Here is a 23,246-nt window from a genome sequence, read left to right as displayed (position 1 = left end):
TTAAAAAAAGTTTAGCCTTTCTGACAATTTTCAAATAAAATTATTTTCTACTTTTGTTTGATGATCATAATTTTCTAAAATACATGGTCAATATCAATACCTGCTCTGTTCCAAATATGTGAAATTGTTGCTGCTGAGATGTTCTCCATGAAGACAGAATTGTAAAGAGGACTGTAGCACAAGAAGTTTTTAAAATTTTTTCCTAAATGATGAAATTTTATCATATCTGTTTTGTTTTCCAGAGTGTTTTTAGTTGGGGGAAGAGGGAATTCAAATCTTTCTTTAAATTGTTGCTAATAAAATTGAAATAATTGACATTAATATAAAAAATAGTTTCAGCTGCTTTTGGCATGTACACTTGAAACATATTGGTTCTGTCTTCAGGATGTAGGTTGGGGGAAGAGATTGTTTCCAAAACAAACCACAAGGTACAGTTACTGGCTTACCTCAGAGAGGTACTAGAGGCTGTTGCAAATTCCATTAAGGTTGTTCTGAATACCAAGTTCAGTATCAGCTTCCTACCACTCCAAAAGAGCTGAAAGTAACATGACAGCAATAAAAAAATCCTGAACATTTGACTAGGATTAGAGAATTCCATGTTTTACATTTATTGCTTTGATTTGCTTTGACCATAACAAACACTTCAATTTTTTGCTTTCTTCCAGACTGCCAGTGAGGGTTCCACTATATCCTGTGTCGTGGAGCGTACAAGGGGAGCCCTGGACTATGTGTATATAAATTACATTATCTCACAGGTTGATTCTGCTGGCATTAATTACTCTGTTAGCGATTTTTCTAACAGCAGTGGCACTATCACATTCCTTCCTTGGCAGAGATCAGAGGTAAACCCTACCTTCCTATTAACTATTCATACTGTCCTTGGAAACCTGGAAAACACCTTCTAAGGACGGTTGACTGGTTTTCATGCTAAAGGCTTTCCTTCACATGGCTTTTATTAGATTTTGTGAGGGTTTTTTTATCTTTGGCATCTAATGAGTGATAGGATAAATGCCTATAGATCTGTTTGCATCTCACTTCACGTGTTACCGTGCATACATGTATACTTAAACAGACATAATACATGAGATACTTTTACATACATGTATATACTAAGTTTATGTGTATCTATACTTACACTTGAAGTGTAGGTAGTCCTGGGCTGAAAAGAATGATCCAGGGACTTTCAAAACTGGAATATGATCAGGTTTTGATCTGAGTTTTGAAGCTCAGTTTTATCATTGTGTCAATAAAATAGACAGCAGTAAAGTTCCCTGCTGCAATCAAGTGTCTTGCAACTGCTGTTTGTGACATTCTGTCTCTTTAGATTAATCTGTTTCTGTGAATTCAACCCTGACCCACAGCACAGGAATTTCCCATTTATTTGAAGAAGTGATCTGGGATCACAATACTGTAGAAAGTTAGTGTGTGTTTTCTGTTAGTGTTTGTAACACAGGGTGGATCGTTAGTAGAAAATGTTATCTTTAGTTTCACTTTTATCATTCTGCTGAAGTAAGTATGGACTGACTGAAACCCACTGACACCATTTGAAAGGTTCCCAGTGGCTCCACTAGAACTGTGGATTGCATTAAATAATATAACTGATAAGAACTTGGCAAAAACTTGTGATACTGGAAAATAGTATGCTCACGTCACTGTTTATTCAGCTTTAATTCTCTATTTAAACATATTACTGCATTGCATACAGTCATTTAAAGTAAAATTTCCCAAACTTTTCCAGTCTGGTAGAATAGATGAGGCCTGCCATATTCTATATAGTGGCAAAAGAGGGCTGGTATACCCTCTTGCTTCACTGTATTTAATTGTCTACCTACAGAGGAGCTAATGGGCCTGGCCCTAAGAAACAGACTGGGAGCAGTCACTTGTCAGGTGAGATATCCTGAGAGACTTTCCATTGATACCTATAAGCTACTTATTCCCACAGCTCTAAATATGGTCATCTACTTAAACATTTTCTTCTATGTATTTGTCAAATCTTATCACAATATATAGAAAGCTGGAATTGTCTGAGACAAATCTATTAGTCTGTGCAGAGTGGGTTATGTTACTTGATCGTATGATCTGTAAGTCAGGTGACATAAAAAGCTTACTTCACTTGCTCTCTAAGTTGGATTAATCACTGTGATGTCTCTCCTGAAGCACAAAGTCTTAAAGATTTTAAAATCTGTCAGATATTTCATTTTCAATGTACTCAATATATCTATGATTATGTTAAGGTGGATATATAAATAGTTTCTTGCTTGGTTATGTGTTTGTGTAACTAGAAGCACTTAAGACAATATGTCTTCCATTTATGGAAGCATGGTAAAGATGTTTTTGAATGGGTATTGTAAAATTAAAATATTATCCTAGAACCTAGTTTAAATTACATGGAATGCACAGATGTTGTCTGCATTACTTTCTGAACTCACAGTAGATACAGCTGATTGACTAAGAATTTGATGAGTTAAGCAGGGTCATAAAATTCATAAGTGATGTATGTTGCACAGTTTGATTTCTCCATGATTTGGTCCTTCTCTAGGTCCTAAATTTGCATATTATTGATGATGACATTCCAGAGCTAAATGAATATTTCCGTGTGACATTAGTCTCTGCAGTGTCTGGAGATGGAAAACTAGGTTCAACTCCTACCAGTGGAGCAAGTATAGATCCAGAAAAGGAAACTACTGACATCAGCATTAAAGCCAGTGACCACCCATATGGTAACAATGTCAAAGATGATACAGTCTTATTGCAGATTTATGTGTAGTTCTAGCTCAAGAGGTAAAAATTTGCCTAGCCTAGCTAGTTGAGGAAGCAATGCCAAGTGTTCCGCTTTGTCTAATTTGAGATTAATTCATAGTTTTTATACAAGACTGAGAACCAAGTTACTTATTCTTGAGAATATTACAAAAAAGACATCAAAACTGCCCAGACCAAACGGTGATGATCCAAATAAAGATTGTATATAGTTGACCTTAGGCAGGTTTTTCTGAAATGAGAATTCCTAATGGAGAGAGACATTTCAGGATGCTTAATATACCAATAACTACCCAATACTATGACATATTTGGTCTCTTTTGGGAAAAGCTGAGTTAATTATTGTGATGTGGTTTTTTAAGACTGATATGGATATCAGTGAGAGAGGGAATGGTACATAGCACATCCCTGGAAATAGCGTCCGAAGGGCATATCAATAATTATTTTTAAATTTCATAAACATTAAATATAGACATTATATATATTTTTGTTTCAACTTATTACCATAATTTAAATTTGGTAGGAGAAGCCATATAAATTGTACTTTTTGTCTGCCAGGTCTACTACAGTTCTCAGTGGGGCCACCTCCTCAGGCAGGTGATGAAATGATTCTGCCAGCCTCTGCTGTGCCCCATGTTATTGTTAAAGAAGAAGCTGGATGCATCAGACTCTTGGTAGTTCGTGCACAAGGGCTTCTTGGAACAGTTCTCATGGAATACAAGACAGTGCCGCTTACAGCTTCCAGTCCTAGAGATTATCAGGTATGGCCATTGCACATGTGTGTAATTATTTAGGAATTTAATTAGAGCTATTTGTCCTGAAGGTAGCATTCATTTTAAGTATTGTAGCTCAGCTATGATTCTTTTAACAGAAACACTTTATTTTATATGGTGTTGTGATAAATGAATGTGTTGTACTCACTTTAAAAATATGAGTCACTATATGCCTTTGGCCTCCTTTCTGTACAGCATGTTGTATTTCCTAGGAAAAGCCTCTGGTTTTGATTTTGACTTCCCTATGAGAATTGCCAATGCAGCAAGAATGGATACTTCGTATTGTTGCTAAGGATATCAAACTTTATATGAGCATACAGGTGCATGTACAGGTGAAGATTCTATTTGTACATGTTCAACAAAATAACCTGTATGTGTCTGTGTTTGCTTGTCTAACTGCTGTTCATGCAGAAAAATGTAGATGAATGCAGATGTTCATAATATGGTGAATTTAAATGACTTTTTCTTATAAAAAAGATTCAGTAGGTATTTTCAGAGCTGAAGTAAAGAAAAGTAGATCAAACCTTTTGTTTTGATAAAGACAAAAAGAATAAAGGTTGTATTTCTTTTTTCTTTTGGGTAAAAACATTTAACTTGAACAAAAATGTGAAGAGCTTTCATGTTGCAGGCTGTTTTGGGCACACTGGAATTTCAACCAGGAGAAAGATACAAGTACATTACTGTTAACATCACTGATAATTCTATTCCTGAACTAGAAAAAACTTTTAAAGTGGAGCTATTGAACCCAGAGGGAGGAGGTAAGGCACATATGTCAATCCATTGGTTGTATTTACCTCATCTCTACTCATCCATAAAAATCTAACTTTGTGTACTATTTCCATGTTATTTCTAAAGACAAACACCTCCACATCTCCCAGAAAGCTGTAATTTTTTTTTTAGGAAAGAACTGTTCTTCAGGTATTTTGTTAGTCGTTGCTGTAAGCCACCAGATCTCAAACAGTGTATTATTACCATGCATTAGATCATTCAAAGCCAATTGACTGCTTTTTGAATTACATAATTTCATGGTTGGTGCTGAGAATTAAAATAATGTAAAAATATTTTAATTTTTTTAAAATTTATCGATGTTTAAGGCTAAAAGCTTTTTATCTACCACTTGAGTGAAATTGGAGGAATTGCAATAAACTGGCTCATAACTAGTTTAACTGGATTATAGCATTAGAAAATTGTGGGGTTTCTGATGCCTGGGGAGTTTAGCTGAGTTAGAGAGGTAGTTGGTAGCTCTGTGGAAGAACAAGAGAAACTTTAAGTGTAAATCCTACGGTGAGATGTTTGTCTCAAAAGGGTTGGCAAGAATCAGAGGTCCTGCCACATAAAGTCATTTATACCTTACAGAATTTATTTCCATTGCAAAAGATTTTTAAGGGAGATTACAAAGGTGATTGGAGGAAAAGAAGTGATTTGAAATACAGCCATAAAGTGACTTTTTAACTGATATTATTTTTCTAAGCAATCTGAATTGTAAGTGTGATGCCTTCTGGAAAGTTAGATCATACTAACTTGAATGTGGTGCCATGTGGCACTGTTGTGCTGTGTAGGGATTCTTTTGATAAAAAACTTCAACTCTTTCATGCTTGTGAGATATTTTGGTCAAGTAGTTGTTTTGTTAAATGAACTTTTTCTCTTTGAATTTTTTTTTTTGTTGTTCAGAAAACTTACAGGTAACTTTTGTAATTTACTAGGCAGATACCCTCTGGACACAAACCCACTTTTTGGTCTTGCCAACACCATTGCAACCACAAAACTTAGGGTAAAGGCTTCATTAGTTAAGCTGCTGGGTTTTTTCAATTTCCTGACATATTTTTGATTTGTGAGAAAATACTAGAATAAGAGAGTTGGACAGGCTTTAGCCACTGCTCCCCCTGCCCCACTTTCCCCTCCCCCCCCTTTCTGATTTCTCCATTACAGGCTTTATTTAGGAGTGAGAAGAAAGGGACACAGAAGGAAATTTAAAAAAAAAAGAAAGAGAAAAGAGAGTTGTATGGGTTTTCTTTCCTTCTGACCTCCCACTGCTGTTTCCAATTTCATAAATTAAATAAGAGGTAGCATATTCAATACTTTTTCTGACTTTTATCCAAAATTCTGTATACTTTCTTGTCCAGAAATAATACTTGCCTAGAATACTTCCCTCTCTTTTTGTGTTGTCCAGAAATGTTTAATCACTTTAAATTACTTTCTGCTTTCTCTTTATTTATAAATATATATATGTGTATATATCTGTGTGTCTGTCACCTTAAAGTTGCTGAGCTCTTTAGAAATGATGGAAGTGGTAGTGGTGATGGGAACATGGATTTCTTCCTTTCATCTGTCCCTCAACATGGTAAGCATTTTCCATTAATCCTATTTTTTATTTATAATTGTAATATCCATTATAAATTACAATGCTGTTACAACTTGTCATAGTGTTTCTTTATGTGCAGTTAGAGATAATTAGTTTAGGTTTATCGTAAAGTTTTGTCAAAAACATTCTTTTCGATTTTAATTTAGGTGTAATTTCAGTAGCAGTCAGTGTTTATTGTAAAGCAGAGAACAACAGGTTCTGTATCATCAAAAATACATTGTTGTAGAACACAGTATAGTAATTCCCAAAGTTCAGTTTGCAAAATTAAAGTAGAAAATTGTCAAATTTTCTGGGGAGCAAAAAGCAAAGGCACTTTTTAAATTAAACGTAATTTTAAAATTACCTGATTGAATTCCTTGATGCATTCTCTATATTACTTTGATCCCTGCCTGGCAAAAATACTCTGACAGAAAAGTAAGTTGTGTTAGATATTTTAAAGAAATAGTTCAATTGTTTTTCATTTTTCCTCTTTAATTTCTTCAAGTTTCTATTTATGTCATGACATACAGAAAACAAAGATAATTTAAGATTGAAAAAAAAAACCTAGATGAAGAAATAACATAAAATATGTGGGAACACCCTCTACCTATAGGACTTCAAATTAAATCCTACAGAGCTGAAAATGTTATATAAGTACCCATTATGTAAATTGAGTAATTTATTCCCCTGTGACAGCCTGATTTTAAATTGTAAATACGAAGTATTTTAGTTTGAATTTGATGATAAACCTGTAGTTTAGCCATTTTTTAGCACTTCCTGTTTGTTTGGTTGTGCCAAGGCTTTTATTTCTCTTTGTTTTTCATTCCAGATTATGTTAGGATGAGACCTGCATTCATCTCATCTTTCTGCTTACACTGTGGTTTACTGTATAGCTCCCCACCATCCTAAATTCTTCTCCATTTTTGTTCATTCAACCTGTAATTTTATTTCTATCCTTCTCTTAAAATAATAATTTTTTTGTTGCATAGTTCCAGGACTGCATTACTGGAAGTCAGTTCCTTTTCCATATGGAGAGTTATCATGCATTTATTTCTTTAGCTGTTTTCTTTCATGTAAGAAAATATACTAGGAAAAAATAACCCTTTTGGGAAATTGCACTTAACAGCTAGCTTGGGAATTGCATCCTACATCCTTGTGACCATTGAGGCTTCTGATGATGCTCATGGTGTATTTGAGTTCAGTGCTGAGTCACTCTGGGTGAATGGAACTGAGCCCGAAGATGGAGAAAGCAATGTTGTGTTGCAGGTTAGAAAGCTTTCAGTCTCATACTGTGGTACACTACTCTTCTATCTGTTGTTACTGATGCTCTGTAATATTTTTGTCATAAGTCTGTGAGGTTTGTAACAACTTTGTTATGCACATCTGTTTTTCCAGTTCATGCAGAGTTTGCTAAGACATATCGTTCAGCTTAAAGCTAAAATAGTAGTAATATCTACAGATTTAAAATGCTTTTCCTTGTTTATAGTTGAATTACTACTATCTTAAAATAGCTGTTGATGATAAAAAAAATGTAGCAAAGCTGAGATAATAAAAACTTCAGATTTTTAAAACAGATTTATCTTCAACTCATCTTGTTATTGTCTTTGCTTATTGTATTTTACACTTTTGTATTTTTCTTTCTCAAAGTATGAAAATATGCAGATCTTTATATTCTTCTCTTAGGTTGTGAGAACTCACGGGGCCTTATCGGAGGTGGTGTTGCATTGGATCATAGTCTGTGATCTTATTGGAGACCTGATCTCTACAGATGGGAATGTAACATTTGATGTTGGCCAAGTGAGAACAAATATTACAGTACACATTTCTCCTGATGAAGTTCCTGAACTGGATGAGGTGTTTTCGGTTTTGATCATCAATGTCTCCAGTGGTCGTCTTGGAAATCATACTAATGCAACATTAACTATTTTAGCTAATGATGATCCATATGGAGTCTTCATCTTTTCTGAGCAAAACAGACCAATAAAAGTTGAGGAAGAAACAAAAAATATCTCTCTGACAATAATAAGGCGTGGAGGCCTCCTCGGTACAGTGATGGTGATGTACAGAACTATTGGCAATGATGAAAAGTCACTTTTTCTTCCACCTGATGTTGTCAGAGCAATAGAAGGAAAAGACTATATACCCATTAGAGGTTATGTGGTCTTCGCAACCAATGAAAGTGAGGCCACAATATCCTTGCCTATTTTGGATGATGATGATCCTGAGAGGTCAGAATCTGTTTTTGTGGAGTTAAGCGGTGTTGTTTTGGTCAAGAAAGTACAGGATCGGACAAGTAAGTGTCTTACATAAAACCTGCAATTTATATTTAAGAGTTAGTTTTTAATATTTAACAGGATAAATGTTAAATGTAGCAAGTTAGATGAGGAACTCTATACCTCTGCCAAATTCTGTGTGGTTAAGGTATTTGAGAGTTACCTGACTTGTGCCCTGTTAGCATTTATTTCCTTTGGCACAGTATTTTATTACAATTGGATGAGCATTTCTTTGTCCCTTTTGCATTGTCTTATCCAAGGTCTTTCAGGCCAAGTCTGTTACCGTGCTTTTTTGTGCTGCTCATCTAGTGTTGTTTCTGTAAAGTTCAATTAGGAAGTAACTAAACTAGTGTTGCTTATTGAAACACAAAAAAATCTTATAAAAAAAAGTGGTGTAGAATTACACACGTGCTGCTTTTTTGGTATAGACAACTTTTACTTCATCTTCCATTCAGATAAATTCAGGTAAATTACAGCCTGATTCATGCTTCAAAGCTTCTTGGCATATTTAATTACTCCCCTTGCCCCCAGATTAATCTTAATGTTAAGAGAAATTTCAAATATAATTCCACTTGGAGTTGCAATCTTATTTACACTTCATCATAGCAAGAGTAAAAATGGAATTCTTCTGAACTGTATTGAGCTTACTACTGGCCTTATAGACAAATAAATAAAAAAATTAATTCATAGTACCTCATCTTTTTAAAAAAAATTATGGTTTATATGCTCCAGAGCATGTAGAATAATGTTATAAAAAATGGTGTCTTTCTACCAGAATGTAATTCAAACACCAAAAATATGTTGATGTAGTTATACTTTATCCAATTCTAGAAAAGAAAATTTTGGTGAAAACTGGTGACAGCTAACCACTAAACTCACATGTGTGTCTGTGGACTCTATAGCCATGGATAACAAGGATAGCAGGCACCCCCTCACTAGGTTTTCTTTATATTTCAGTAATAAATTCTCCTCGACTTGGATCAGTGGGTGAGACAATAGCTCATGTAATTATCAATGCCAATGATGATGCTTTTGGAACACTTCAGCTTTCAGCTCCAACTGTGCGAGTTGCTGAAAATTATGTTGGACCAATCATTAATGTGACCAGAACTGGGGGAATATTTTCAGATGTTTCTGTGAAATTTAAAGCTATGCCAATAACTGCAACAGCTGGTAAGAAAGAAGAATATCAGAAGTATGCAATCTGTGTTAAAGTTGAAAGAACAGTCAAAGCAAACAACTGTGTATTGAATGCTCTTATTATATAACAAATATGAAAAATTAAGTAGTAAGATATCGACTGACTCTGATTAGCAAATATGAGTCCAAACCTTATAAGAATGTTCATGCTTTGGCTTTTAGAAAACTCTGAGACATCATCAGTGGAGAATCTAAAAGATAAATGAGGGAAGGCATGTTTGTTTACCTAGTAGCCCACCACCACTTAAAAAAAACCAAACTATAGTAGTATAGCTCCTATTTAGCCCTGTGTACATATTTAAACCCACTATGCATTGTTTAGGTGAGCTTACTGGGGAGAAAGCGAGAGCTAGGGATGCAGATGTAAAACAAATGGGAATGCAGATAAACAAATGGAAGGTAGACTTCTCCAGTTGGTCCCAGCTGTAGAAAAGGTACATAAAGAAAGGAGAAAACTTAGGAAGACTGCAGGGTTAAAATTACTTAGACAGTTATAAATCAAATGCACGGTATTTTAGTTATGTCCAAAATTGAATAGGCAGGTGATACATGCTCCAAAAACTGACATTTTCGTTTTTATGTAACAGATGATTATAAATTGTGTAGTTTGATTTATGTCAAAGAATACTTTCTATTAGTTTCTGAAGTGGAGCTGTGATCTTGTGTATTGCAGTTGTTCATCTAGACAGTCTTAGAGACAAATTTGCCTAAAGTGACGTCGACACGCAAAATGTGCCCTTTACTGAAATCTACTTTGACAAAGATGCTTCTGTTCACTTTTATCTCTTGGAAAGCCAGAGAGCAATTATAAATCAAAGACAGAAACATCTTGGTAGTGTGACGTTGTTAACAAGAGACAATAATGGACCTTTTGTAACTACCTCTTGGTCTAACAGTGCAAACTCTGTTTTGGTCAAACCAAGTTTTATTTTCATCTATCCAGGTATCTAAAAGGCAATGGAAAATTAAAAAAAAAAAAAAAAAAAGGAAGACTTGTGTTGTCTGGGTCTAAAAATAAAGAAAAAAATCATAAAAACACAGAGAAATGCATGTATAAAAAGAGAAAATGGGTATTACTGATGATGTTCACTACACCTAACCATAATGCATTGATATTATGTGGTTTTTAATGTTTTGGGTTTTTTCATCTACAAATCTAGGTGAGGACTACAGTGTAGCTTCATCAGATGTTGTCTTACTAGAAGGGGAAACAAGTAAAGCTGTGCCAATTTATATAATTAATGATATCTATCCTGAAGTTGAGGAATCATTTTATGTTCAGCTGCTGAACCAAACAACAGGAGGAGCCTTGCTTGGATCTTTGACGAGGGCAGTCATAACTATTGAGGCTTCTGATGACCCATTTGGATCCTTTGGTAAATGAATGCATATTTTCTTTCTTCTGTTAACATTTTTACTGTGGGTTTGTGGTTGAGGTGTTAATGGGTAACTGAATAAAAACATTTGGAAGGGGAAGTCTGGATGAAGACAGTAAAGGAAAAGATAGGATAAACTAAATTAAAACATGTAATTAGGAAGTAATGATGCTTTAGTATGACAAAAAAAGTATTATTTTGTCAGTTGATATGGCAAGATTTTGGAATCTTCTAATGGAGATAAAGGGATTTTAGTGTACTTTTTTTATTTTTTATGTGTTCAAAGTGTTACATTTCTGTGATATGTTTAAGCCAAAATCTGCATTCTAATACCTGCTGCTTAAATACTTTGATATCTTTGTTTTACTAAATAATCAGCTAAAACAAATTTCAAAAATGCTGGGAAAAAACTGAAATTGAAAAATATAAAGAGAAATTAAATTACATTCTCTTATTTTCTGTCAAGTACTTTGGTTTTACTTCTGCCTGTTGTTAATGAAAAGAACTGTGTATACTTTCCAAAATAAGTTTCATTACACAGGTTTTGAGAAGAGTTTTGGTGATGTCAAAAATTTAATCATTACTGTAGAAATCTCTCTTTTTTGTTTGTTGTTTGGTGTATAGTATATTTTTCTCTGCCTTTTCCTTTGGCTCAGTCTTTTCTCCCTTCAGTACTCTACTTAGTTCTTGTTCTAGTAGAAGGAAAAAATAAATAATTCCAGGTGGAAAATTAATTAACTTAATTCCTAAAAACTAAAAGTTTAATACAAGGAAGACTTTGAGTACATTAGGAGTAGCATTGCCAGCAGGTTGAGGGAGGTGATCCCGCGCTTCTACTCAGCCCTACTGAGATCACATCTGGAGTGCCGTGTCCAGCTCTGGGCTCCTCAATACAAGTGAGACATGGAGCTCCTAGAGCAATACAGCAGAGGGCTGTAGAAATGATTAAGAGACTGGAACATCTCTTACGAGGAAAGGCTGAGATTTGAATTGAGAGGGAACTTGTCAATGTCTATAAGTATCTGAAGGGAGGGTGTCAAGAGGATGGAACCAGCCTTTTCTTGATGGAACCAAGCTCTTCCCAGTGGTGCCAAGCAACAGGACAAGAGGCAATGGACAGAAGCTAATGCACAGGAAGTTCCACCTGAACATGAGGAAGAATTTCTTTACTGTGCAGTAACCACACACTGAAACAGATTGCCCAGAGATGTTGTGGAGTTTCCCTCACTGGGGACATCCAAGAACTGTCTGGATGCAATACTGTGCCATGTGCTCTAGGAGGACCCTGCTTGAGCAGGGATGATGGACCAGATGACCCACTGTGGTCCTTTACAATCTGACCCAGTCTGTGATTGTGTGATTCTGTGACATCTACTTAATATATTCCATGTTAAATTGTTTTATTTCTTCAGTAAGTGAAATGAAAGCTCGTAAGGAGTGTCCTTGCTGGGAATAACTACGAAATTATATTCTAAGACCTTAGAACATTTATTGTTAGACTCAAACAATTATTGTGTTGGAACAGACTTTTTGGATGAAGGCTTAATTTTCATGATAATTTTCTCTGCAGATGAAAATATGAATATTGAAAGTTTGCTTTTAAATTTAAACCTGATTAAAAGTGATTTACCTGTGCAAGTAAATGCAGTCAAGTGAAATAAAACCAAGTACTTAAGGAACTGATATATTTACTTTCAATTTCATTGTTAATGCACTCACATCTCTCTGTGGCATACTTCAGTTTTTCAGAATACCAAATTCATTGTGGAGGAGCCTGAATTTGGATCAGTAACCCTAAATCTGCCAGTAATCCGCAATGCTGGGACACTGGGTAATGTTACTGTTCATTGGGCTGCTACCATTAATGGGCATCCTGCTGGTGAGGACTTGCAGTTTGCCAAGGGTAATATTACTTTTACCCCTGGGGAAGCCATTCAGATGTTGCTGTTGGAGATCTTGGCTGATGATGTTCCAGAATTAGAGGAAGTAAGTAAAGTGTTCTGTCTTTCTTGAATAGTATTAGAGCTTTAACTTGTTTAAGAAATGTGTGCAAATCAAAACAAGGAATATTCTTGCAAGAAGCTCAGATTTTACTTTTCTTGTGATTATTTTTAGAAATAGCAAACACTGCTCAGCTGCATTATTTATTTTTCTTTTTTTTCTTTTTGAGATTGTCCATGTAGAATTAACTCAGGCCTCCAATGGTGGTGCTATCGGGTTAGATAGCATGGCACATATTGTGATTCCTGCCAATGATAATCCTTACGGCACAGTTTTCTTTCATCAGTCCTCATATCGAATTCAGGAGCCACTAGAAAGAAATTTGCTTGCAAATATAACAGTCAGGAGAAGGTTTGTATAATGGTTACTGGTTTTGTATCTCTTATTTTTTTCTTATTTTTCCCAGTTTTTATTTTTTGGTATAATTTCAAATGTCGTGCTCTTGTATAAGTGTTTGCAGCAATTTCTTGATCTGCCAGCTCAATTAATTTTTATGTCACATACATTGATTTTGAACTAGATGTCTGCTATTGGAAATCTGCATAAAGTATTTAAATGTAATACACATTTGTAGTGTAAACCAGTGTACACAGTATACTTGAAGTTTCATTTTGCCTGTTTAATTATCAAACCATTTAAAGCTGCAAAGCAGCCTGTTTCTGTGATGTCAATTGGAGGACAAAGGGCGTCAACCTTTGTGTGGTGGAACACAAGAAAAGGGGAACAGGTTTTTTTCATGTGATACGTCCCGAGGACACCTAGGAGGAATGATGACAATGGGACAGCACAGGCTTTTTCTTCTTTGCCAATCCTAAGAAGACTAAGTTAATTCCTCAAAACAAATGTTTGCAAACATGCACTTTTAATCAACTGCTACTCAAGCTATAAATAATCAAACTTACTCTCCAAAAAAAATGTTATTTACCAGTTATTCTGCTACTAGCTTCAAGGGAATCCACTTTAATTTAACTTTTCAGCAATTCAGAAAGGGTCCATTGGTTTTGTTCACTTTTATTCTTAACCGAGCAATATACAGAACATTAGACATGCTTCACCAGCTAATATAACATTTTTATTTTGATGTCTTTTAGTGGGGGAAGGTTTGGTCAGCTGCAGATATTTTACAGCACTTCTGAGACTGACGTCTTAGCTCTTGCCATTGAGCAAGGTGAGGATATCCTGGCCTATTATGAGTCTCCTGTACAAGGAATTCCTGACCAACCATCCAAGACCAGAGCGAACGTGTCAGCAGCAAGTGACCCACTGTATGCCTGTGCAACTCAGTGCCTAAAAGAACAAGCATGTTCAGCCTTTACATTTTCCAGTGCCTCTGAGATTCCTCTCTGCCTTTGGCTGACAGCAGAGATCAGCTCATTAACTAACACTTCAGGATTATGGACCTACAAGAAAAACATCAGCAGTGCATCCACTCTGTTTAGCACACAGGCCATTGCTGGTAGTGATTATGAATCTGTCATAAGACAATGGGCCATCATGCAGGAAGGGGAAGAGTTTGCAAACCTCACAGTTACCATACTCCCTGACAGCCTGCCGGAGCTGGATGAAAAATTCACTATATCTCTTTTGGAAGTTCAACTAATGAACATCTCAACCAGCTTAAAAAATCAACCAACTGTAGGACAGCCAAATACTTCCACTGTTATCATAATGATGAACGGGGATGCCTTTGGAGTGTTTAAGATCTACAGTGTAAGCCCCAATGCAACAGAGAAAGGTCTGTATATTGAAGTAGAAGAACGCCCTCAGACTGAGGTGCAGCTAATGATACACAGGACAGAAGGCAGCCTGGGACAGGTGACAGTGGAATGGCGTGTTGTTGGTGGAACTGCTACCCCAGACTTGGATTTTGTGGGTGTTGGTGAGATTCTGGTGTTTGCTGAAGGTGAGGCAAGGTTTTGCACTAGCTTCTGTTGTATCAAACCAAAGAAAAACAGAAAGAACCTAACAAACACACACACAAACTAAAAGGGAAAAAAGATGAAAAGTATAAATATTTCAGTATTTTAAAAGAAATATTGCAGTGTGTATTATAGACATTACATTTTTACTAAATAAATGAGGAATAATATTGCTGGAAGTAGTTGCTATATCAAGGATAATGAAAATGAGAATTGGACCTTACTGGGCTTTTGGCAATCTTCAGTCAGTAATTTTTAATGATACATCTTTTTTTATTCCAATATTATGTTGATTTTGTAACATAATGTAACAGGATATTTAAAAAAAACTGCGAAGAGGATGAACAGTTCTGTGGCAGGCATTACTTAAGCACCATGCAACATGACCAATGTATTTTAAATTTTTAAAGTCTGAGATGATTGAACAGTTGTTTAGAAAACAATTGACAGGAGTATAGTAAAGATTCTAGTGTGCATTTAGCTTGCTAAATCATCTGAACTCAAATGAGGGGTTGCCAAGAGTGATTCTGAAGCTGACATGTAATTACATTAGTGTTTATAAGTTCAGTAAATCTATTTTCAAAATACTTTGAAAGACAATATAGCAAAAAATATACATATCTTGTAAACTGATATAGTCATGAGAATGGGTTATGTAGACACACTGAGTAATAGGATTGTGTTGCAAATTATAATGGATTATATGTGTGATATGTAATCATAATACACACGCAGGATCACTCTTGAGGAAAAAAGGCAATGCAGAAAGAACCGTGTATTGCAGAATACACCATCTAAGGAGTCTTTCTGCTGTACCTTATGTAATCGGATATGTCTGTCACGTATTGGCCTCATAAGCCACCAGCGTGCCTGTAAGAAATGTGGATAGAGCCTTCCCAAATCTTCGTTCGCGAAGCCCAGCCATGGAATCATACATATGTATGATTATACATAAATATGTAATTGATTGTGTTTCCTATTTACATTACCATTCTTTGATATTCCACAATACAGATAATTAACACAGTGACAGCCCACTTTAGTGCATTCTCCGGTCCAGTAAATGTATTCAAATTGAATGTACATACATGTGGATAACGTTCATCAGAGAATTTATGCACTTGGTAGTTTTTTTTACAAGCATTATATTCCCCTTTTCTAATTTAAATATGAAATCCAGAGAACTTATAAAGCAAATAAAGAATTCTTTACATTCATAAATTATGCCTACATTGTTAATTTCTACATAGTATATTTAATAGTTTGTTAATTGCATTGCCTAATATACCTTTTCATCAGTAATCAAATAAATCTTCATAATGACATTCAGTAACTTCTAGACAGGTAAATAAATATTTTCCATATCCTTTCTTATACTATTCGAATATTTACCGGTAGAGGTAAATCTTTTTAAAAGATGATTTTCATGTGAACACATAAGTATGCATACGTTCTTCTCCTTGTAGGTGAAACAAAAAAGATGGTCACATTGACCATTTTAGATGATCCAGAGCCAGAGGATAATGAAAGCATCATAATCAGCCTGGTCCATACTGAAGGAGGAAGTAGGATTCTTCCCAGTTTCGACACTGTCACACTGATTATCCTGGCAAGTGACAACGTGGCAGGAATCATTAGCTTCCAGACAGCTGGAAGGTCTGTTATTGGTTGTGAAGGTGGGTCCTGTGTGTTGACCACACTGTTTTAGCATGAACTTCCATCTCTGTGTTTTCTGTTGATAATGACTCAGGGATTGTATCACTGTTCAGAGCATGCCAGCAAGCAGAGAATAACCACATATTTGGCATACATTTCTTTGGATTTTTAGCTCTTGCAAGCATTACACTTACATGAAATCTATGAAAAGGATGAATACACCATTTCCAAAAACATTTTATATATCATCATCTGTTCTTTCCTGTTTTTCTGAAGATTAGGCCTTGCTTCTATTGGCATAGCATTTCTAAGCTCCTTTTAGCATTTCTTGTCTTATTCATTTATACTGTATTCCAGAAATTTCCGTCTTACATACCAATTAGTAGTCTGAAGCAAATATCATCTATCACTGATTTAATATTAAATCATCTAGAAAATATTCCCCCAGAAAGATTAGGATCAAATCTTCTATCTTTCTGACTCAATAACCCACTGTTTTAAAATTTCTCTTTATGCTTTTTTATTGTATCTCATGTGGCAATGTGGCAATCTTGATGTCATGGCTTTTGAGAAAGAACAATATTAATTGGATATCTAGTGTCTACTAGTGCTTTGAGAGAACATATTGCATGTTTGACCTAAGGCTTTGTACAGTTCTGTGTAGGGTAGTAGTAGTAGTACTCAAAATGATTGCTTTCGCCAGCCTTTGCTGGAATCTCAGTGTATTGAAGTCTCACATTTTTCTGGCGTGTAAACTGATGGGCAGGGAAACTAAACATAACAGAAATTTGCTGTCCAGGAATGTGTGCATTGTATTTTCTGTTGGAAGAAAAATTCTGTCTCAAGAGAACATGGTCTGTTTTTTTTCCTGAAATGAAAAGATGTGTCTTAGTTTAAGAGTAATGCTGGGGTGGAGACTCCAGTGAATGGCCACCCTTTCACCAATACAGAGAGACAAAATATGAAGAGATATAAACGAAAAATAACAATTTATTGACCAGAACTATAGCAACAAACAGAACAGTTCAAACCAACAACAGAGATCACCTCTAGTCTGCCCACTGCCTGTCCGACTGAAAACATGGTCGAAGATGGAGAAAGTTCTGGTTCCTTCCAGGCGGCATCTTTCCCCCAACCCCTACCAAAAATGTTGGAAAAAAGGAATAAAATACAAAACCTACTTAAACCACGACACCGTAGCATTTTAGGTTTTATTTAGATATGGTTTGTGTTAATTCTCTGCTAGTCTGTACCCGTTTTTTATTCCTCCACATTAGTGGTCCTGATTTATCTGCCAAGCCAGCTGCAGTCTGGCAGGGTAAGAGCCACTGTTAATGAGCACAAGGAATTACTAAAAACCATCTCATTCCCAAAGGTTACAATGACCTGGGATACTTTCAACTGGTTAAATATTATTCATAGCATGCTAGCAAATGCTGGCTATTTGAAGCTGAAGTGCTGTAGTGTGGAAATTACTTGATTTCTTCAGCTTGTGGAAAAATAGTGCATTGCATTATAGCACCAAAGAACAACCAAACTAGTTACCTAAGGCCCTTATATAATTTCAGTGCTTTTATTTAATTTTTGGTAACAATCTTTTTTGTTATGAAAGCAAGAGTTAACAGACATAAATTCAAATATTGTTACCTTTTATATTTATTATTGAAAGTTTCTGTCAAGCAAATCAGTATTCTTTTCAAGGTGTACATATTTTTTATCACCTTATTGAGGGCAATGGTAGCATTTTAGTACAGGCAGAGCTTGCAATAGATGTGTGGCTATGACTGTACTAGGTGAAAACACAGTGCAGTAGCTTGAAATGGGGAACAAGAGGAGGATTGATGGAGATCTCCTCCTTCTTCATTGATAAATGCAGATATCTAAAGAAATATTTAAAATGGTGGAATATTAAAAAACTTAAAATAGTGAAATTAACTTAATAACACTCAATCTTCAAAATCTGATTAGTACTTGTATTATTATTTCTTACTGGATAGGAATAGCAAAGATTTCAGTAAATCTGACCGAGAAACATGTGTGAGTAAATTACTACCTGTGGAAAAAGTACTGTAATTACTTATAGATGCACATTGTCATTTGATACTGATTATTCCAGAAATTATAATAAATTATTATACAATATACATTACAAATTATGAAACATTAATTTTTTGCTTTTAAATACTTTCAAATTTTGGATTTTTTTTTCTGGATCTTTTCTAACACTGATAACATTTTTAAGTTCAAACTCATATAAATGGAACTTGCAGGTAATTACAAGCATTTTTCTGATTGCACTGTGTAAAAACAAAAGACACTGCAGACGTTAGGAACATGTATATTCCTTGCCAGTTAGTTGTAGTAGAAAACTGTGTTATAGCTGAGTATACAGCATTTACTCTGTTGCGTAGTTCACAGACCAATACTGCTCTTCTTTTTGTGCATGTTTTGATGGCACTTACTCATTTGTACCAGGTTCCTTGTATTTTGGTAGTTCTTTCCAAGGGTGAACCAAAAAGAGACAGTTTTTTCCAAGAGTGAACTAAAACCAGAGAAACCCAGGAAGAAAGAGTTTAGGTTTGTGGGGGTTTTGTTTCAATGTTAAAAATGAATGTGTTATATAACTACTGTGAAGCTCACTATTAAAAATATTAAGGTCTTTCAGGAAAAAATATTTTAACTCTTATGCATGTTTTTGACTTCTCATTTTAATTGTTGAATTGTAGGAGAGGAAACTCAAAATATTATATCTTATAATTTGTTCCTAGGAGAACAACTACCATTTCATATTGTACGAACTGCCCCAGGACTGGGAAATGTTACTGTTGAATGGAAGATAGTTGGACATAATGTAAAACAAAATTTTGAAAACTATTCTGGAATACTCTTTTTTCCTGAGGTAAGTCCATAAGCAAATCTAGTGGCTACGAGAGAATATTGTAATTTGAAGTGAGCTGAGGAAACAAGTGTGCTTTTTTAGCACACTTTTTTTCTTTCTTTCTTTTTTTCTTTATGTGGTTATTTACTCACCCCTTTACTCCAGGAGTTCTAAACTGCAGGGAGTTTATAGTTTTAGATACTTTAAGTTTACATTTCTTAAAAGTATTGTTCAAAATACATATGATACTGTGGTATCACTTGTACTCTATAAACTAATGACTAACCATTTTATCAACAAAATAAATAGGGGACATTGAATACAACATTGTATATTCACTTGCTGGATGACTATATTCCTGAAGAAAAAGAAGAATACCGCATCATCCTGTACAACATCAAAACAGAAGGTAATGCACAACTACAGCCTGCTATATCATAAAATTGCCATTTAGTAGTGTAATATTTTCCTATGTATTAATCAATTTTGGAAGCATAGGGTTAAGCATACTGCAAATGTTGTAAACTGTGCAAATTTTGTTCACATTTTATTGAAACATCCTTGAAACTTCTTTGTATATGTGTGTATATATATATATAAATCCCACAGTGTCTTTGCATTTTTCCTTAACTGACTGTTTAATTCAGTGCTTATTTGCTTACCTTGAACTGAATATAAACTTGAGCATACTAATACGTTCTGGATACAAGTGCCATGAAATAAGTGGATATTTTTATCTTTGAAAACAATCTTTTCATGTTAAGCTATCTTTCTGATCTGTCTCTGAATTCCAGGATGTCAGCATATTTTATTCTTCCATTCAAATTATAACGAGAAAAGCATGAAACTGCATCCCTTCTGAAATACCCTTTGTTAAACTGGAATTAATATCTAAAAACCAAACTAACGTGACATAGGTTGTGTTGCTGCTAGGTACCTTGCCAACTTGCATTAATAATTTGTTTATTGTAGTAGTCCTTCAGGATAAGTATCAGTAACTCATCGAGGTAACACTGTTAGTAATTTCTTAATGGAATGACTGAGAAGTTGAATATAATTTTCACTTGTGGAATGAATACCTAGGAAAACTTTCTCTTTCGATTTACAATAGAATTAATTTAGGAAAGTTGATATTTAGCACTGGCCCTTTTTCTCATTTCTTAATACAGTTTTGTAACTCTATACTTTGTGTGCATACAATTCTTGTGATTGAATATTCTTTTATTTGTTATAGAATGTAATTATGTATACATTCCATGAAGTTTACCAGCTGTAAACTTCAGTCAGCAGTCGTGTTTGGCTTGATGTCATTTACACTGTTACTAGCTGTCGTTTGGATGTAATAGTAGCAGTAATATAAGACAAAACTTTACTTGCATAATGCTGTATTAATTGTAGTCCGTTGATTCTTTTGCAGGAGTTTCTTCTTCAGGTGCTGCCATTTTGGATAGTCAGGGATATGAAGCTGTTCTGACAGTAGAAGCTAGTGATGAACCACATGGAGTATTGAATTTTGCTTCTCCATCCAGGGTAGTTTTACTTCCAGAGGAAAACAAAACAGTTCAACTTTTTATTAACAGAGAATTTGGATCTCTAGGTTTGTATAACAACTCCAAGAGAAGTTAAGTTTTGTTTTTGAAATTATTAGACAAATGAAAGCTATGACAGGGAAGCTGGAAATTTAGAAAATCTTGGGTACAGTTGATATTTTCAGAACTTCTAGGTCCTTAGTGCAGACTTGGAAACTAAGTTTTAGCTAAAAGTGGAGCCTTTGCCCTCAATTTCACATCAAGGGGTCTGTTGTGGCATATAACACAGCTAATTGGCTATTAGGATTGTATCTTTATGTCTGACAAATCTGTCTTGAAGCGTGACTCTGTCCGGAAGAAATAAAAAGTATGAGAAAAGGAGCTTGAATGAAATGATCATTCCCACATCTTTGCCTCTAAACTTGCAGAAGTTGACAGCTTAGGAATGTCCCATGGAAAAAGTTTCATTCATGCCACTGAATTCAGTTCTCCTCTGAGAATTCTGTATTCTTTTTTAATTCAATTTTTCCTTTTAAAATCAAATTGAGTGGTACTAACTTCCAGAATTCAGTGATGTGCTGTGTGCAGAAATATTTACTTAGTTGCTTGAGGATTTTAAGTTGCATTAGGAGATAATGTGTAATCATTTTCTAATTACATTTTTAGAGTATATTTAGACATCTTTGGTAATCTCTTCTAGTTTCTGTTATCTGTTTTGAAGTGACCAGTTAAAACAAATATTCAAGATCTGGACACGCCACAGATTTGTAGAGGCATTTTAATGGTATTTCTGTGTTTTCCCATTTCTTTTTTTATATCAATCAATATCTAAATTAACTTTCAAACACTACTCAGGAAACTAATACTTTTTTCTAAGTATGTCTGGTAAATGTAAAATCTCTTAATTAAAGTTTATCATTATTTGTTAATACTAAGATTCTTTTATACCTTTTGTTATATTTCATAAAGACTAGCTTTGAATTTCATCTGTCATTTTATCTCCAGGATCACTTTCTTTAAATTTGCAACTTAACTTACTCTGACAGATTAGTGAGACGTGGCTTTTTTATTAAAAAAAATAAATTATGTCTAACTTTTCCCCTTAGTAAAATTTATCAGTGTGCTCCCTAGTTTTTATTCTTTACTGGAGTCTTTGTTAGTCTTTTTGGGAAGGAAACTAGATTTAGCACTGCCTTTAGAGCCTTTCTTAGATACCGGTTGTTCCTGAAACGTTCTACTTCCCTTGGCACCGAACTTGATATTAATAATACATTAGAAGTAGCAGGTAGTACTTCAGTAATGTAATATTTTCAGTCCCCAGTGCCTCAAATGCCTGAATACATTTGATCCTAATGCTTTCCAAGTCCTGTGTTGTTGGACAAATCATCAAAGGCTGGACTGAAAGCGTGTTAAAAGCAATAACAAAATTCTGTTGGCTCCAGATTACTCTTTTAATCCTTCTGGTTTGCAGTTAGGTTTTTCATTTTGTCAAGGAGCATTTGATTTCCTTTCTTTGTCTGTTCTGGTAAGCATTGTGTAAGAATTGAGAACAGTTGGTTTTTTTGGTCATATTTTAAACAGGTGCTATCAATGTTACATATGCCACAGTTCCAGGATTGGTCACCTTAAGTAATCAGACAGAGGGGACCTTGGCTGAACCAGGAGCTGATTATGTAGCTGTTTCTGACTCACTGATTTTGGAAGAAGGAGAAACATCAGCTGTCATAAGTGTTACTATTCTGGAGGTAAATTCTATACCCTCTCACTCTGTACACAGAAAAGAGAAAATTGTGGAACCTGAAGCTTGCAACCTATGTATTACTTGAAGCTATAGATTTTATTGTAATTTAGAAAGCCTGTGTCTTAATGGTAATTTCACATAAGGATAAATAATAACAGAGAACAGTACTACCTATAGTTAAATGAAATTAAGCTCTCTCATTAAGACTTTATTATCTGATATTCAGACCAGTGTAATTCATTGCTTGTTACAGGCTGTTACCTTATCAATGGTTGGAATTTATGCCTTTAAAATTGGGCAGAAGTTTATTCACATGTCTAGTTCAGTGTCAACACAGTTGTTTCCATGAAATAAAATGTCTTACTTCATAATTCATTCAAGATAATACATTTTATATGAAAATGTTGCAGGAAAATGTTGCCATAATGTAAGAGACTTCTAGTGTGTTGCTTTTTGGCAACTTCTGTTACAGTTTCTTAGAGAAAATGAAAAGAAGATGTGCTGGATTTGTGTTTTGTAGGACGATGTGCCAGAAGTGCAAGAATTCTTCTTGGTTAATTTGACTTCAGTGGAACTTATTATGAACCATTCAACTTCTTCCCTACCTAGGCTGGGTAAAACAACTTATGCAGAATTATGTTTAACTTTATTTTTATATCAGTTGCAATCATATTATATTACTCTGGCATATTCTCATTATTCCACTTACTTGCCAACTATGCTAATATGTGACCAGGTACTCTGCATGAAACATTGTAGAATATCAAATATAATCAGTATTACACGACTTCTTACTTTTTAA

The 23,246-nt window shown here is 34.8% G+C and overlaps 1 protein-coding gene across 1 annotated transcript in view; it reads left to right on the top strand.

Annotated features, from left to right (window-relative positions):
• The window catches only part of ADGRV1 (adhesion G protein-coupled receptor V1), a 263,198-nt gene that overhangs the window by 50,021 nt on the left and 189,931 nt on the right, over window positions 1-23,246 (top strand). The window contains exons 25-42 of the mRNA XM_018072867.2: window positions 666-842; window positions 2,540-2,720; window positions 3,316-3,518; window positions 4,159-4,288; window positions 5,791-5,871; window positions 6,998-7,137; window positions 7,555-8,164; window positions 9,102-9,317; window positions 10,505-10,720; window positions 12,462-12,706; window positions 12,891-13,072; window positions 13,813-14,624; window positions 16,107-16,316; window positions 19,065-19,195; window positions 19,484-19,583; window positions 20,592-20,771; window positions 22,285-22,448; window positions 22,965-23,058. Of these exons, the coding sequence (XP_017928356.1) occupies window positions 666-842; window positions 2,540-2,720; window positions 3,316-3,518; window positions 4,159-4,288; window positions 5,791-5,871; window positions 6,998-7,137; window positions 7,555-8,164; window positions 9,102-9,317; window positions 10,505-10,720; window positions 12,462-12,706; window positions 12,891-13,072; window positions 13,813-14,624; window positions 16,107-16,316; window positions 19,065-19,195; window positions 19,484-19,583; window positions 20,592-20,771; window positions 22,285-22,448; window positions 22,965-23,058 (4,072 nt within the window). The remainder of the gene's footprint in view (window positions 1-665; window positions 843-2,539; window positions 2,721-3,315; window positions 3,519-4,158; window positions 4,289-5,790; window positions 5,872-6,997; window positions 7,138-7,554; window positions 8,165-9,101; window positions 9,318-10,504; window positions 10,721-12,461; window positions 12,707-12,890; window positions 13,073-13,812; window positions 14,625-16,106; window positions 16,317-19,064; window positions 19,196-19,483; window positions 19,584-20,591; window positions 20,772-22,284; window positions 22,449-22,964; window positions 23,059-23,246) is intronic.

Source organism: Manacus vitellinus, unplaced genomic scaffold (assembly GCF_001715985.3).
Source record: "Manacus vitellinus isolate BGI_N305 unplaced genomic scaffold, ASM171598v3 scaffold_23_pilon, whole genome shotgun sequence".
Lineage (NCBI taxonomy): Eukaryota > Metazoa > Chordata > Aves > Passeriformes > Pipridae > Manacus > Manacus vitellinus.
The sequence above is the reverse complement of the archived record's forward strand: the minus strand, read 5'-3'. Positions and strand labels throughout refer to the sequence as shown.